At 33.6% G+C, this 14,079-nt stretch overlaps 1 protein-coding gene across 1 annotated transcript in view; it reads right to left on the bottom strand.

The window, feature by feature from the left end:
* Window positions 1-5,592: 5,592 nt before the first annotated feature.
* LOC136032622 (gephyrin-like) overlaps window positions 5,593-14,079 on the bottom strand; it is a 12,640-nt gene continuing 4,153 nt past the window's right edge. Inside the window, exons 3-5 of the mRNA XM_065712894.1 lie at window positions 13,874-14,035; window positions 10,383-10,557; window positions 5,593-5,727 (exon numbers count right to left, since the gene is read on the bottom strand). Coding sequence (XP_065568966.1) covers window positions 5,614-5,727; window positions 10,383-10,557; window positions 13,874-14,035 — 451 coding nt within the window. The 3' untranslated portion in view covers window positions 5,593-5,613. The remainder of the gene's footprint in view (window positions 5,728-10,382; window positions 10,558-13,873; window positions 14,036-14,079) is intronic.

Below are 14,079 nucleotides of genomic sequence, written 5' to 3'. Positions count from 1 at the left end.
TTTTAGTTTTTTTAGTTTTTTAGCTTTTTTATTTTTTTTATTAGTTTTTAGTTTTTTTTTGTAGTTTTTGCCTTTTTTTAGTTTTTTTAGTTTTTTAGCTTTTTTATTAGTTTTTAGTTTTTTTTGTAGTTTTTGCCTTTTTTTAGTTTTTTTCTTTTTAGTTTTTTTGTAGTTTTTACCTTCTTTTTAGTTTTGTTAGTTTTTTTTTTACTTATGTCCTGGTCGTCATTTATACTCCCTGTGTCCCGGTGCTTTGTTGATTGCTAATCGAACATTCCTTTTGTCCTGGTCGCTTTCTCTTTGAGTGTCGTCATTTATTTTTTTCTTTTTTAGTTCTTTTAGTTTTTACCTTTTTTAGTTTTTTTTTAGTTTTTTAGATGAAATTTTTTTTTAGTTTTTTCCTTTTTTTCTTTTTAGTTTTTTATTGGTTTTTACCTTTATTTTAGCTTATTTTTCAGTTTTTCCTTTTTTTTAGTTTTTTTTTATTTTTTTTAGTTTTTTACCTTTTTTTAGTTTTTTTAGTTTTTTTAGTTTTTTAGCTTTTTTACTTTTTTTATTAGTTTTTAGTTTTTTTTGTAGTTTTTTCCTTTTTTTAGTTTTTTCAGTTTTTTTTAGTTTTTTATTGGTTTTTACCTTTATTTTAGCTTATTTTTCAGTTTTTTCCTTTTTTTTAGTTTTTTTTAGTTTTTAGTTTTTTTAGTTTTTTACCTTTTTTTAGTTTTTTTAGTTTTTTAGCTTTTTTATTTTTTTTATTAGTTTTTAGTTTTTTTTGTAGTTTTTGCCTTTTTTTAGTTTTTTTAGTTTTTTAGCTTTTTTATTAGTTTTTAGTTTTTTTTGTAGTTTTTGCCTTTTTTTAGTTTTTTTAGTTTTTTAGCTTTTTTATTTTTTTTATTAGTTTTTAGTTTTTTTTGTAGTTTTTGCCTTTTTTTAGTTTTTTCAGTTTTGACGTCACCTGATCCAGTTTTTTCAGGTGACGTCACCTGATCCACGATCCACAGACAACTTATTTTTATATATCTATATATATAAAAATAAGTTGTCTGTGTGTGGATCAGGTGACGTCATGTTTGTCCGCATATGACGTCTGAATTATTTCACACTAATACAAAAGAAGAAAAAAACTAAAAAAGGTAAAAACTACAAAAAAAACTAAAAAGAAAAAAAAAACTAAAAAAGCTAAAAAACTAAAAAAAACTAAAAAAAGGTAAAAATCTAATAACTAAAAAAAAACTGAAAAAAATAAAAAAAGGCAAAAACTACCAAAAAAATAAAAACTAATAAAAAAACTAAAAAAGCTAAAAAACTAAAAAAACTAAAAAAAACTAAAAAAAGGTAAAAAACTAAAAAAAAACTAAAAACTAAAAAAGAAAAAAACTAAAAAAAAGGAAAAAACTGAAAAATAAAAGAGAAAAAGAAAACTAAAAAAATATGAATAAATATATATAAAAATAAGTTGTTTGTGGGTTATGTCTGTCTGTCTGTCTGTCGAGTGACGTCGTGTTTGTCCGCATATGACGTCTGAATTATTTCACACTAATACAAAAGAAGAAAAAAAATTAAAAAAGGTAAAAACTACAAAAAAAACTAAAAAGAAAAAAAAACTAAAAAAGCTAAAAAACTAAAAAAAACTAAAAAAAGGTAAAAAACTAAAAACAAAAAAAAACTGAAAAAACTAAAAAAAGGCAAAAACTAAAAAAAAACTAAAAACTAATAAAAAACTAAAAAAGCTAAAAAACTAAAAAAACTAAAAAAACTAAAAAAAGGTAAAAAACAAAAAAAAAACTAAAAACTAAAAAAGAAAAAACTAAAAAAAAGGAAAAAACTGAAAAATAAGAGAAAAAGAAAACTAAAAAAATATTAATAAATATAAAAAATATAAATATAAATATAATATAAATTAGCAATCAACAAAGCACCGACACACAAATGACGACCGGGACACAGGGAGTATAAATGACGACCAGGACATAAGTAAAAAAAAAAAACTAAAAAAACTAAAAAAATGGTAAAAACTACAAAAAAACTAAAAACTAATAAAAAAACTAAAAAATCTAAAAATCTAAATAAACTAAAAAAGAAAAAAAAGAAAAAAGGAAAAAAATAAAGGAGAAAAACAAAACTAAAAAACGAATGTATATACAGACCGGGACACCGGGATACAAATGACGACCGGGACACAGGGAATATAAATGACGACCGGGACACAGGGACACAACTACAATGGGGACGCCGGGGGGCACAGGGGGATATAAATGACGACCGGGACACCGGGACACAAGGAATATAAATGACGCCCGGGACACTCAAAGAGAAATCACAGACTGGAACACCGGGACACAAATGACGACCGGGACACAGGGAATATAAATGACGACCGGGACACAGGGACATAACTACAAAGGGGACGCCGGGGTGCACAGGGGGATATATAAATGACGATGGCGACTCAGGGAATGGTCGATTAGCAATCACCATCAACAAAATGACGACCGGGACACAGGGAATATAAATGACGACCGGGACACAGGGACACAACTACAATGGGGACGCCGGGGGGCAAAGGGGGATATAAATGACGACCGGGACACCGGGACACAAGGAATATAAATGACGCCCGGGACACTCAAAGAGAAATCACAGACTGGAACACCGGGACACAAATGACGACCGGGACACAGGGAATATAAATGACGACCGGGACACAGGGACATAACTACAAAGGGGACGCCGGGGTGCACAGGGGGATATATAAATGACGATGGCGACTCAGGGAATGGTCGATTAGCAATCACCATCAACAAAGCTCAAGAGCAATCATTAGAATCATGAGGTATAGATCTGAATACGGATTGTTTTCCCATGGACCATTATATGTTGCATGTTCAAGAGTCGGTAAACCTGACAATCTATTTATATGCACAGACAATGGGACAGCAAAGAATGTTGTATATTCGCAAGTTTTACGTAGTTAAAAACATATATATATATATATATATATATATATATATATATATATATATATATATATATATATATATATATATATATATATATATATATATATATATATATATATATATATATATATATATATATATATATATATATATATATATATATATATATATATATATATATATATATATATATATATATATATATATATATATATATATATATATATATATATATATATATATATATATATATAAATATATATATATATATATATATATATATATATATATATATAAATATATATATATATATATATATATATATATATATATATATATATATATATATATATATATATATATATATATATATATATATATATATATATATATATATATATATATATATATATATATATATATATATATATATATATATATATATATATATATATATATATATATATATATATATATATATATATATATATATATATATATATATATCTATATTCACAGGTGGGACATAGGGACACAACTACAATGGCGCGTAACTAATATGGCGCGTAACGACTTACGCGCGCGGGGGGGCTTGGGGGGGGGCGCGAAGCGCCCCCACCAACTAGGTGTTGGGGTGGCGCGAAGCGCCACCCCAACAGCTAGTATAGATATATATATCTATCTATATTCACAGGTGGGACATAGGGACACAACTACAATGGCGCGTAACTAATATGGCGCGTAACGACTTACGCGCGCGGGGGGGCTTGGGGGGGCGCGAAGCGCCCCCACCAACTAGGTGTTGGGGTGGCGCGAAGCGCCACCCCAACAGCTAGTATATATATATTTCTTCTGGTGTTGTGCTGAAGACGGCCCTTGGACGTAGGGCCGAAATATACACTGAATTGGGTTCCACTGTCTTGGGAAAAATTTCCCTATTGTTTCTAAGTTGTTTTTGTTTGAAGTAGAACGATATTAACTAGGACCTTGATATATCACGTAGCTTTTGCTTTTTATAACTGCGTAATGTTAAAATTAATCAAGAGACCTCTGTGAGCCAAATATACAATTATAGGATTACATAAGGACGATTCTCAGTTGAGAGCCTCATATTTGATAATCTTTATATACGAGAACAGCCTTTAAATGTAGAATTGGTTGTAGCAATGACGTCAAAAAGACAAATTTTTTATCAATCATCTTCCCTCTTCAATCAAGAAGATCAAACAGTTCGTGGTAACAAACTGTAAGTAAGGTGCGTTCCGGCACAATAGTAACCGAAATTCTAAAAAACTAAATTGTGATACCACTAGATACATTTTTAAATATACGAGTTTCATCAAGTTCAGTCTTACCCATCAAAAGTTAAGAGCCTGAGAAAAGTTATCTTATTTTAAAAAACAGGGGGAAACACCCCTAAAAGTCATAGAATCTTAATTAAAATCACACCATCAGATTCAGCGTATTAGAGAACCCTGCCGTAGACGTTTAAAGCTCTTATCTGCGAAAGTGTGGAATTTTTTATTTTTTACCAGAAGAAAGATCACGGAAACGTGTTTATTTTTTTTCTTCTTCTTCTTCTTCTTCTTTTTTTTCCAGGGGTGGTCATATTGACCTAGTGGTCGTATAATGTTACGAGCGGGCTTATTCAAACGGAAAATAAATGTTCTAGTGTCCTTTTAAGTGACAAAAAATTGGAGGGCAACTAGGCCCCCTTCCACGCTCATTTTTCCCAAGGTCACGGGATTAAAATTTTGATATAGCCATTTTATTCAGCATAGTCAAAAAATCTAAGTACCATGTCTTTGAGAACATCTCAGTCCCGCACAGTCCCCATGGGAAGGGCCGCAAGTAATGAACTTTGCCCATTGTTTACATTGTATTGGTTATTGGGAGGTATACAGACGTTTTCAGGGGGGGGATCATGAGAAGGGGGTTACTTGGGTAGGATCTTTTCATGGGGGAAGAGAATTTTCCATGAAAGTCGTGCCGGATTTTCCAGAATTATTTAAAAGCCGATCAGCTGAAAGTAAGGAGCAACATTAAAGCTGAAAACGAAGAAAAATTATTACGTATATGAGGGATTCGCCCCCTCGTCAATGCCTCGCTCTTTACGCTACAGTTTTTTAGTACTTTCAAAAGAGCTATTTATTTTAATTAAACGGCCTTTGTGATTCAGGAATCATTCTTAAGAAATTGAAACAAAATTCAAACTTTAGCGTAAAGAACGAGCTATTGACGAGGGGGCAAACCCCCTCGTATACGTAATTATTCAGTCTATTTTAAGTTTTAATGTTGCTCCTTACTTTCAGTTGAAAAAACTTTTTTTTTTTAATTTAATTCTTACTGAATTGTATTCACAACTGAACTCACTTTGACCTTTTCTAAGAGAGGACTGAGGACCAATATGTAAATAATTAATTTAGTATAGTATTTAGTAGTAAATAATTGTCCAAGACAATTATTTACATGAAGATTTCCTCTGCAACCCTCCTCCCTCTTGTTCGAGTGATCCGAAAAAGGCATGCACGAGAAGGGGAAAAAATCAAAAATTTAACCATTCGTTTGGTTTCAAGATAAGAAGAAAAGTGTTTAGCTTTTAAACAATAGCATAAATTAAAAAAAGAAAAAAAGAAAATGAATGATGAAAAGAAATTTACAGCTTACCTGTTGAATATGCAACAGGGAGTTCACTCCCTCCAGACCAATCAAGATATGCTCTATGGAACTCGGGACGAGGATCTAAAAAAACTGGTTGTGGACCACCAAACTATAAAAGGAAAATTTATTTTGAATTATTTATTAATTATTTTCAAGGATTATTAATTTATGTATTAAAATATTTTCAAATTATAAATTTTTATAATTAATTATAAATTAATTTACTAATTATTATTGTATTAATTTTATTCATTTTCTTAAACACTTGTTGCTTAAAATAAACAACAGAGTAAAATAAAAAAGATGTTATGGTCCCGTCTTGGTTTTAACACAGGAATGGGATTAAATTCAATTGAATGCCTTACATTTGAGTTAACATCGGGCAAGAGCGGCACATAACTGAGTATTTTAGAGCCAAACTTGACGACCCCCTTTTATATATCATTATTTTCTGAAGGGATTTTCGCCTCAAATCAGGTCACTACCCCTTAAAAATAAGGATTAGCAAAAAAAAAAAATGATAAAAAAAACTTAGGGGTTCTTCCTTGATAAAAACATTAGGGGTTCTCTTCAAGCATACAATGACCTCAGCAATTTAAAGCAACATAGCAAAAAAATTCAATTAAAATTCAAACACTTTTTTTTCAAACTGCTGGTTGTTTCAATTGGCTTAAAATTTCACAAAAAATAATCAACCATGTTCTTTTTAGTCGCTCAACATGCGACATAATTTGTCAAATATGAGCACATAAAATAGAAACTAAAGAAATACTGTCATTGGCTAACAAAAACACTTTCCTCTACCAAAAAAAAAACAACAACATGAAAATGCAAGCAAATCAACGGAAATGCCAACAGCACACTCTTCAGTACAAAACTATATGACAGTTTTCAGGACTTTCTTTTAGGGGGGGGGTACAAAAGGATTTTTCGACCACAGAAGGGAGAAGAATGAGGACTTTTTTCCCAAGACAGTGAACCAACAAAAGTGAACCACAGTGGATTTCTGTGGTTGTATTTTTGGTTGTATGGGGAATTTTTAGGGGAGGGGGGGGGGTACAAAAAAACTTTAAAAGGCGATAAAATTTGTTTGTATTCATTTTTGTTACGTTTTTGTGAGTCAGACAAACATTTAAGGGGGAGTTCAAACCCCCCAAACCTCCCTGGATACGGCCGTGCTATAGGATAATAACCTCTTTCTTTCCGCTGTGTTGGCGTAAAGCCATTTTTTTTGTCCAAACTATCTTCAGCAACTAGCTTTTTTTCCTGTTTACATTACAAGTCTTATTTCTCCGAAATTTTGCTTTTTTTTAGTCCAATCCGTTTCGTATGAAGTTTCTATTGGTCAAATTATTTTATTTCACAATTACTGTCTGAGCAATAGCGTAAATGAAAAACGCATAAAGCTGAAAACTGGTCTTGTGTAAGAAACTATGCGTCATATGTGGCAATTCTTTAATCCAGGGGTTTAAGATAAATCTAAGTTAAACTCTCTATCAATAAATTAAAATATAAAATTGTTGACAGGATTGACAAACAATTACATATTACAAAAGGCTAAATTGAAAAGAAATTACTTCGGCTATGGGAAGAACAATAGTAGGTTGTTTTGGGAGGGAAGTAGTGGAAAGAGACATCTACTAGCACTTACAGGATAGATCCTTTTGCTTTTTTAAGCATAGAATGTGTTTTACAAAAATTCTGTACCTTTGATTTTATGATTCGGTTTTTTTTCGAATATGTTATTGTTGTAAAGTATATATTATTTAACTTTACAACCGTCGGTGCGCTGGATTCGGGATCCTTCGTCTGAGAGGACGCGGGTTCGAATCCCAGTGTACCCAATTCTTCAGTTTGGGACGGGGGTCAGTGGCGTGACTCTGTAAGCTTAGCCAGAGTCGACCCAGCTCTAAATGGGTACCTGGAGAAATCTGGGGAAGGTAAACAGGAAGGGTGTGCGAAAGCACAGGATGGCTGGCCCCCAACCCCCCATTGCACTTCCTGGCTGAAGGGCCAAGAAACGGAGATCAGCACCGCCGGTACGGACTGTAAAGTCTAATGCCGTATCCTTTACCTTTACCTTTACCTATATTATTTAACATGTAATATTTTATCTTTTTCAGCTTTATATTATTCTTTCTTTATCTGTGCTCATATTTGTTTTATGCTATGTTGTAAACTGTCGCAGGAGGGTTTGCAAGATTTTTCAGAGAGATTGCGACTGGATTCTTTTGGGTACACGATTGACTGACCGGTTCTCAAACAGTAATTTGAACGAAAAATTTGGTTCAATCTCGCTCTCTAGGACTATAATGACACAAAAGTTGGGATGGCTGGGAGAAGTTCTGTGGATGAAGGATGATAGATTGTCCAAAACTGCCCTTATTGGCCAACCATCTAGGGCCAAACAAAAATCAAATAGTCCTCAAATAGGGCGGGAAGATGTCGTAAGAAAAGATTTAAGAGATAAGAGCTTCTTGGGAGGGTGTAAAGAGATAGGATCTGAATAGATTGGGTGAAGGAGGAGTGTGCACAGCTGTGTTGGCTTCAGTCGGCTTGGTGCTGCATTGAGTTCTCAGAAATTTTTTTACTAGTATGTTGCCAATTAGCCACACCACCATATCACCATGGCAGGCAGATAAGAGACTCAAAGACCCTCTGATAAGCATTTGACGATTATTAATTACCTTAATTTTCATTTTTTTTTTCAATTTTTATTTATAGTTCGCTTGTCTTTACGTTAATTGGAATATAACCTTCTAAACTGGGTTATTATACTTGCAGACAAGGAACGAGGAAGACAGATTTTATTTTCTCCCAAGATTTGTCCAGAGAAATCTGACAATATACAAAATGATAGCCTAATTTGATCCTTAATTCCAATCGCCCCTTAGGTTGCTGTATGTGTTATAATACTTTGTTTAGAAAAGGTTTAATTCTATAGAGCTATTCTATACTAGCAACATTTTTACTTCATAACATTCCTATTTACACAATTTTTATGGTTGCTTCCTTCATAATAGCAGTCCCCCTAATGCCTAAATATAGCCTCGGCTATGAACAAAGGTTTGCTAATTTTGTTGGTTTACTTAATTTTTCACTTTTTTTTTATAAAATATAGTTCATAAAGCCAGATAACGGCAATAAAAAAAAATCTTGATATTGCCTAAATGTCGAACCAACTTAGGATTACATACAGGCATTAGAGGGGGGACGGGCTGGCAAAAAATCGACGCTTGGGTAGATTGAAGTAGTGCTTTCGAATCTTAGCAAACCCATCTGCGTCCTAAACTCCTGACAGTTTCCCCGTGGCGTTGATGATGTTAAGTTCGATACTTCGGATAGGACCAAAATACTCAAAGCGATCGACACCCAGAAGAATTGAAAACTCCCGGGCGATGCTGGCTTCTCCTTGGAACTACAAACAGATTGCCCACGGAGGTTTCTTCTGAAAAAATTCACGGCATTACGTGAGAAGCTTGGAAGACTAACTTCTTTCCAAAGGAGCAGAAAATACCAGTCATTCTCCCTTTTTATAAGAAACGCAACATTACCAAATGTATAAATTACGTGGGATAAGTCTGGTAAACGTTACCGTGAAAACATCTGGTATAATAGGTAGATATATAGATAAATGTATTTCGAAAAACAGTACAAGACCACAATGGGGGTAAATAAATAAACAAGAAGGAACACAAACTTAGGGACTATAAAAATACACAAAGACATTGACCCAGCTCTAAATGGGTAACTGGAGAAATCTCGGGAAGGTAAACAGGAAGGGTGTGCGAAAGCACAGGATGGTTGGCCCCCAGCCCCCCATTGCACTTCCCGTATGAAGGGCCAAGAAACGGAGATCAGTACCGCCGGTAGGGACTGTAAAGTCTAATGCCGTATTCTTTACCCTTTTATTATACTTTAAATACAGGGGTTCTCCTCTATAGTCAAGTAGTTACTTAGCAAGAGCCGTGGAAGTCAGTTGTATAGCCGTTTCTTTCTCTTAAGCAGTAAAGGGCCGCAGCTATAGCAAAAACAAACAAATTGGCGTAGTTCAGTGATATGAACAGCAGGGCTCCACATTTTTCCATTTTTAAAGTTGGCTAAGAGCTGGATCGTTCTTGACATCCACTAAAACGTAGATCTTTCCTGGGACAAAAAATGGGAAATATTTGATTGACGTTTTACAGGCTCGTAAAGTTTATCTTATCTTTAGATATAAAATTATTTTTCCCCAGATATCATCTTAGATTATCTTTGTCGGAATTTTATAATACACAGAAGAAACCGAAACGTTGATTAATGATATGGTGGCATTGGCTGATCTCATCAGTCTCAAAGTTAGCACACAAAACATGAAATGCATGGCAATAAGCCACCCAGATCCAATTTGCCTAGCTGTTAACCAAGTGGAAATGGTGCAGGTTAAGATTTTTTAAGACCTTAAGTTCCAGCTCTGGTTTCCAGATCGACGAGCAGTTCGGTTCTGACATTTATGTCGATTCCAAAAAGGCTTATCGATCACCAACAATTATTGGAAATTATTCAGTGTTCGCTTACGTGCAGAAGTATGGAAAATGTTATCAAGCACATTAGCTAAATTTTACAACATTTTGGACTTCGTCAAATTGGCTTCTGAACGATTCGATTCTAGTGCCTATGAGAAGTGCATTCCATCCGTTTAACAGGTACGGGTCTTTAATTAAGATGCTAGTCAAGCTACATAAATTCTAAAAAAAAAAGAAGGAAAAGTTTAAAAATAACTACCTTAACTCTGATTTTTGTCGGTAAAATCTTTGAATATGGAAAGTTCATGATTTTGCGACAAGCTGGAATAACGTATAAGTGACAAGTAACCATTGCAGAGACAGGATTTCCTGGCAAACCAAATATAATCTTATTCTTCCCTTCGAAGCAGCATGTAGCAAAAGTAGTTGGTTTCCTTTTCAAATAAAAATCAGAATAAAAAAAAAGTGCATGTAAATCATCATAATATACAACTAAACTAAATTACTAGTAAATTAGAAATTTACTAGATAGCAAACCAAAAGTAAAAGAAGCAATTTTCTACTTTTTACGAGTCGAAAAAAACGTCGGGGGGGGGGGGGAGTCAAACTTGGTCTACAATCTACCACCTAATATTCTTTCATTCATACTAAATGAAATTTCTACGAAGTTCTTTCATATTAAATGATTTTTTGTTCCAAACAACAGGAAAACGATAGAAGACGAGTTTGATGATTGAAAAGGTACTCACAATTGTAAAATTTAGGCGACATAAAGTCCTATTTTAACATAACTGCACAAACAAACATACAGGGTGTCAACACGTAAGCACGTAGGGTGTCAGATCCTAGTGATGAAGCAGCAATGAGACGAAATTAGACGGCAAATTTTCGTAAACTATTTAAATTATAAAAAAAAGACACATTCAAAAGAGACAAAAGAGGTTGACTCTAGCCATGGCCGCACCTGGAAACGATCTATGGAGGAGGTAAGGAAATGAAAACTATAATTTCGTTAAAATGTGGGGGGTTTACTTACTTGCGTACAGTTTTTGCTTTCGTTAATGGAGAATTACTAAGCCGATATTTATCTTTAAGTAACACATTCGCAATTTTGCAACACTTATTTCGTCAAAGCTTGAAACAGACGATTACAATAATCATAGTATTCAATTTACTGTAGCATTAAGGACTAATTACTGCAACGTGAAATCACCCTATAAGGGAGAAGGGGCTAAAGTACAGCAACCCTCCCATTTGACCTTGGTTTTAAAAAACAAAAGCAGCACCGTCACTTCTTATTCAAGCTACTAATATATTTTTTTTTATATATTGTTGCCACCCATTAAAATCTATTTTTTATCATTGCCACACCACCCCTCCGGAAAAAGCCCACTGATCTCATTCACTTTGCCAATTAATTAATTTGCATGACTGGTTGATCCACATAATGCAAAAGAATTTGCCAGAGACAGCATAACTTCGCGACATAGTCGAAAGAGAACCCTCAAGTGACAAGAGGTAAGATAAAGAGAATTACTTCACAAGGAAAACAAAGTGTGAAATATGACTTTAAACTTACCCCGAGAAGAATAAAATACCCAAAACATCTTTAAGTCGTCAAAGCAGAGCATATTCTTTTGTCTTTCAAACTATAATATACTGTTTTATATTATAATATATTATTTAATATACTATTTTACATACTGAATTATATTACACTCAAATCAATTATACTAGGCGTTACCAAATTTCTTTGAAATAGGCAAGGGTCAGCATTACCAGTTTATGTAAGGCACTATTCTTTGAACTTAATGAACTGTTATTCATGAATTAGTTCTATAATCCAATTAACCTTGGATGGCTTCACGCAAGGTATTTTGGGTCTTATCACAATCAAATGCCATTACATTTATGCACGTATCTCTAAGAACTACTGGCGAATCAAATATAACGAAGCTATTCAGCTTATGAGCAAAGCTTTCCCTCCGTGAACGACGCCATTTTCAAGTAACTACATACGAGTTACACTGATAATATCAACGCAGAAAAGGTCCGCACAATTTCAAACCATAAAAATTTTAGGTGATAAAATTTCAAAAGGATCAAATAAATAAACAAACTTAAATTAATATTCTTAATATACTTTTACCTCCCAAAAGTTAATTCAAATAATTCCAGTGATAATGCATATATACGTATGGTACATAGCACACGGCATCACAATACACATTAACGTGCCACTTGTGATCATACAGAATGTATTCTAGTGATAATTTCCAAGGAACTATCGAGCAAAAACTTCGACTATGCGTTAGCAAACAGTTTGAATTACTTATAGCTTTCTAGGATACAAATATACATCTAAATCAGAAAATACTAAAAGTACCAAAGATGAAAATGTATAAAAAAAAATATCGAAATGAAAACGTTTCTTTTTCCTCTGGATGCATCTTAGGTCCATTCATACCTGAAAACAGTGAGTTTTTTTAGATGTTTATTTTGAATGGTTCAAAATCACGAAGTTTTCAGGGTATTGCCATATTTTTATCTGTTTAGCCACATTGAACCATAATAAAAAGGTAACCAAAATAAATTAGCAAAATTTGACAACGTCTATTGTCCGTAGAATCCAAATATTAACAATCTGTTGGTTCTGAAAGACAACTACACCTATAAAGTAAAGCTGGACAATCTTAAGCCAAATATTTTTACCTTATTATCTGTCGAGTTTTAATCCACATTTCTTTATTTTTAATTTGGCACCCTGTACTACCAAACGTTGCATATCTATTCACTCCACTCTGACTCCAGTGGGCTAGTCTACTGGGATTATAAGGCTTATAAATCAAGACAGTATGAAAAAAACACGTCCCGTTTGGGTGCACATCTAGAGGACTTTGTCGGTCATGAGTCAGTCCTAGGTCTCGGTCGACGGCCTGCCATTACAGTAGGCTCATAAAGTGGCCCTTTCATTAAATTCTGTACTTTATTTCCGTAAAATTCAAACATCAACAATCTCTTGATTCTGAAAGGCAATTACAACTCCATAGGAAAGCCATACCTTCTTAAGGTGTTTGGTGCCACATGGTTTTAGATGATTTTTTCTGATTTTTACTGGTGTTTCTTTTTTTTTTAATTTGACAACCACTATTACAAAAATTGCGTATGAACGTCTTATCCAGTAACAATGTGATACGCCATTTTTGCTAGTCGTTTGAATTATATATAGTTATGTAAGTTTCTAATCCACGGATTAAAAGAATTCAGAATATATTTTCACTGTCATTGGTACTTCAATCAGTTACTGCATACAATCTGGTCCCTCTCTTTTCAAATACATAAAAATGATCATTAGCAGAGGTTAGAGTGGATCTTGACCTGGTTTCACGTTGACTCTAGAAAAACTGGATGAATTTTGGTGCTGGACTCCTCCAGGCCTTGAAGTTGGTGCAAGAGTCATCTTTCAATGAGCTGTGGTCTCTGGCCCAGGAGCTTTCGACGTGGAGGTAAACCCTTGCTGCCCTATACACCACTAGATGTTCGAGGATCTTAGTAAGCAAGTATGTAAGCGGATGGTAGCATCAAAGTGAGATTGCAACGCCTACCACAGCAAGTCTTTCTCGCCCATAGAGACACCCACGATGGCTACCAGGATAACTTTCTACAGAGTTTCTGACGCTTATAGCAAATAACAAACAAAATAAAAAAATTCTAAAACAACTATTAGCAGAGATTAGCGTGGAATCTTACCCTGGTTTCATGTTGACTCTAGCAAAATGAATGGTAGCATCAAAGTGAGATGTCAAAGCATACCTCAGTAAGTCTTTCTCACCCATAGAGACACCCCCAGTGGTTACCAATATATCTGCATCTGACAGTGCTGACTTCAAACGGGCAACCAAGGAATCTAAACTATAAGTAAACAAAATTTCAATAAAAGCTCTGAAAAGGTTGAA

The sequence above is a fragment of the Artemia franciscana genome, chromosome 11 (genome assembly GCF_032884065.1).
Source record: "Artemia franciscana chromosome 11, ASM3288406v1, whole genome shotgun sequence".
Lineage (NCBI taxonomy): Eukaryota > Metazoa > Arthropoda > Branchiopoda > Anostraca > Artemiidae > Artemia > Artemia franciscana.
The sequence above is the reverse complement of the archived record's forward strand: the minus strand, read 5'-3'. Positions and strand labels throughout refer to the sequence as shown.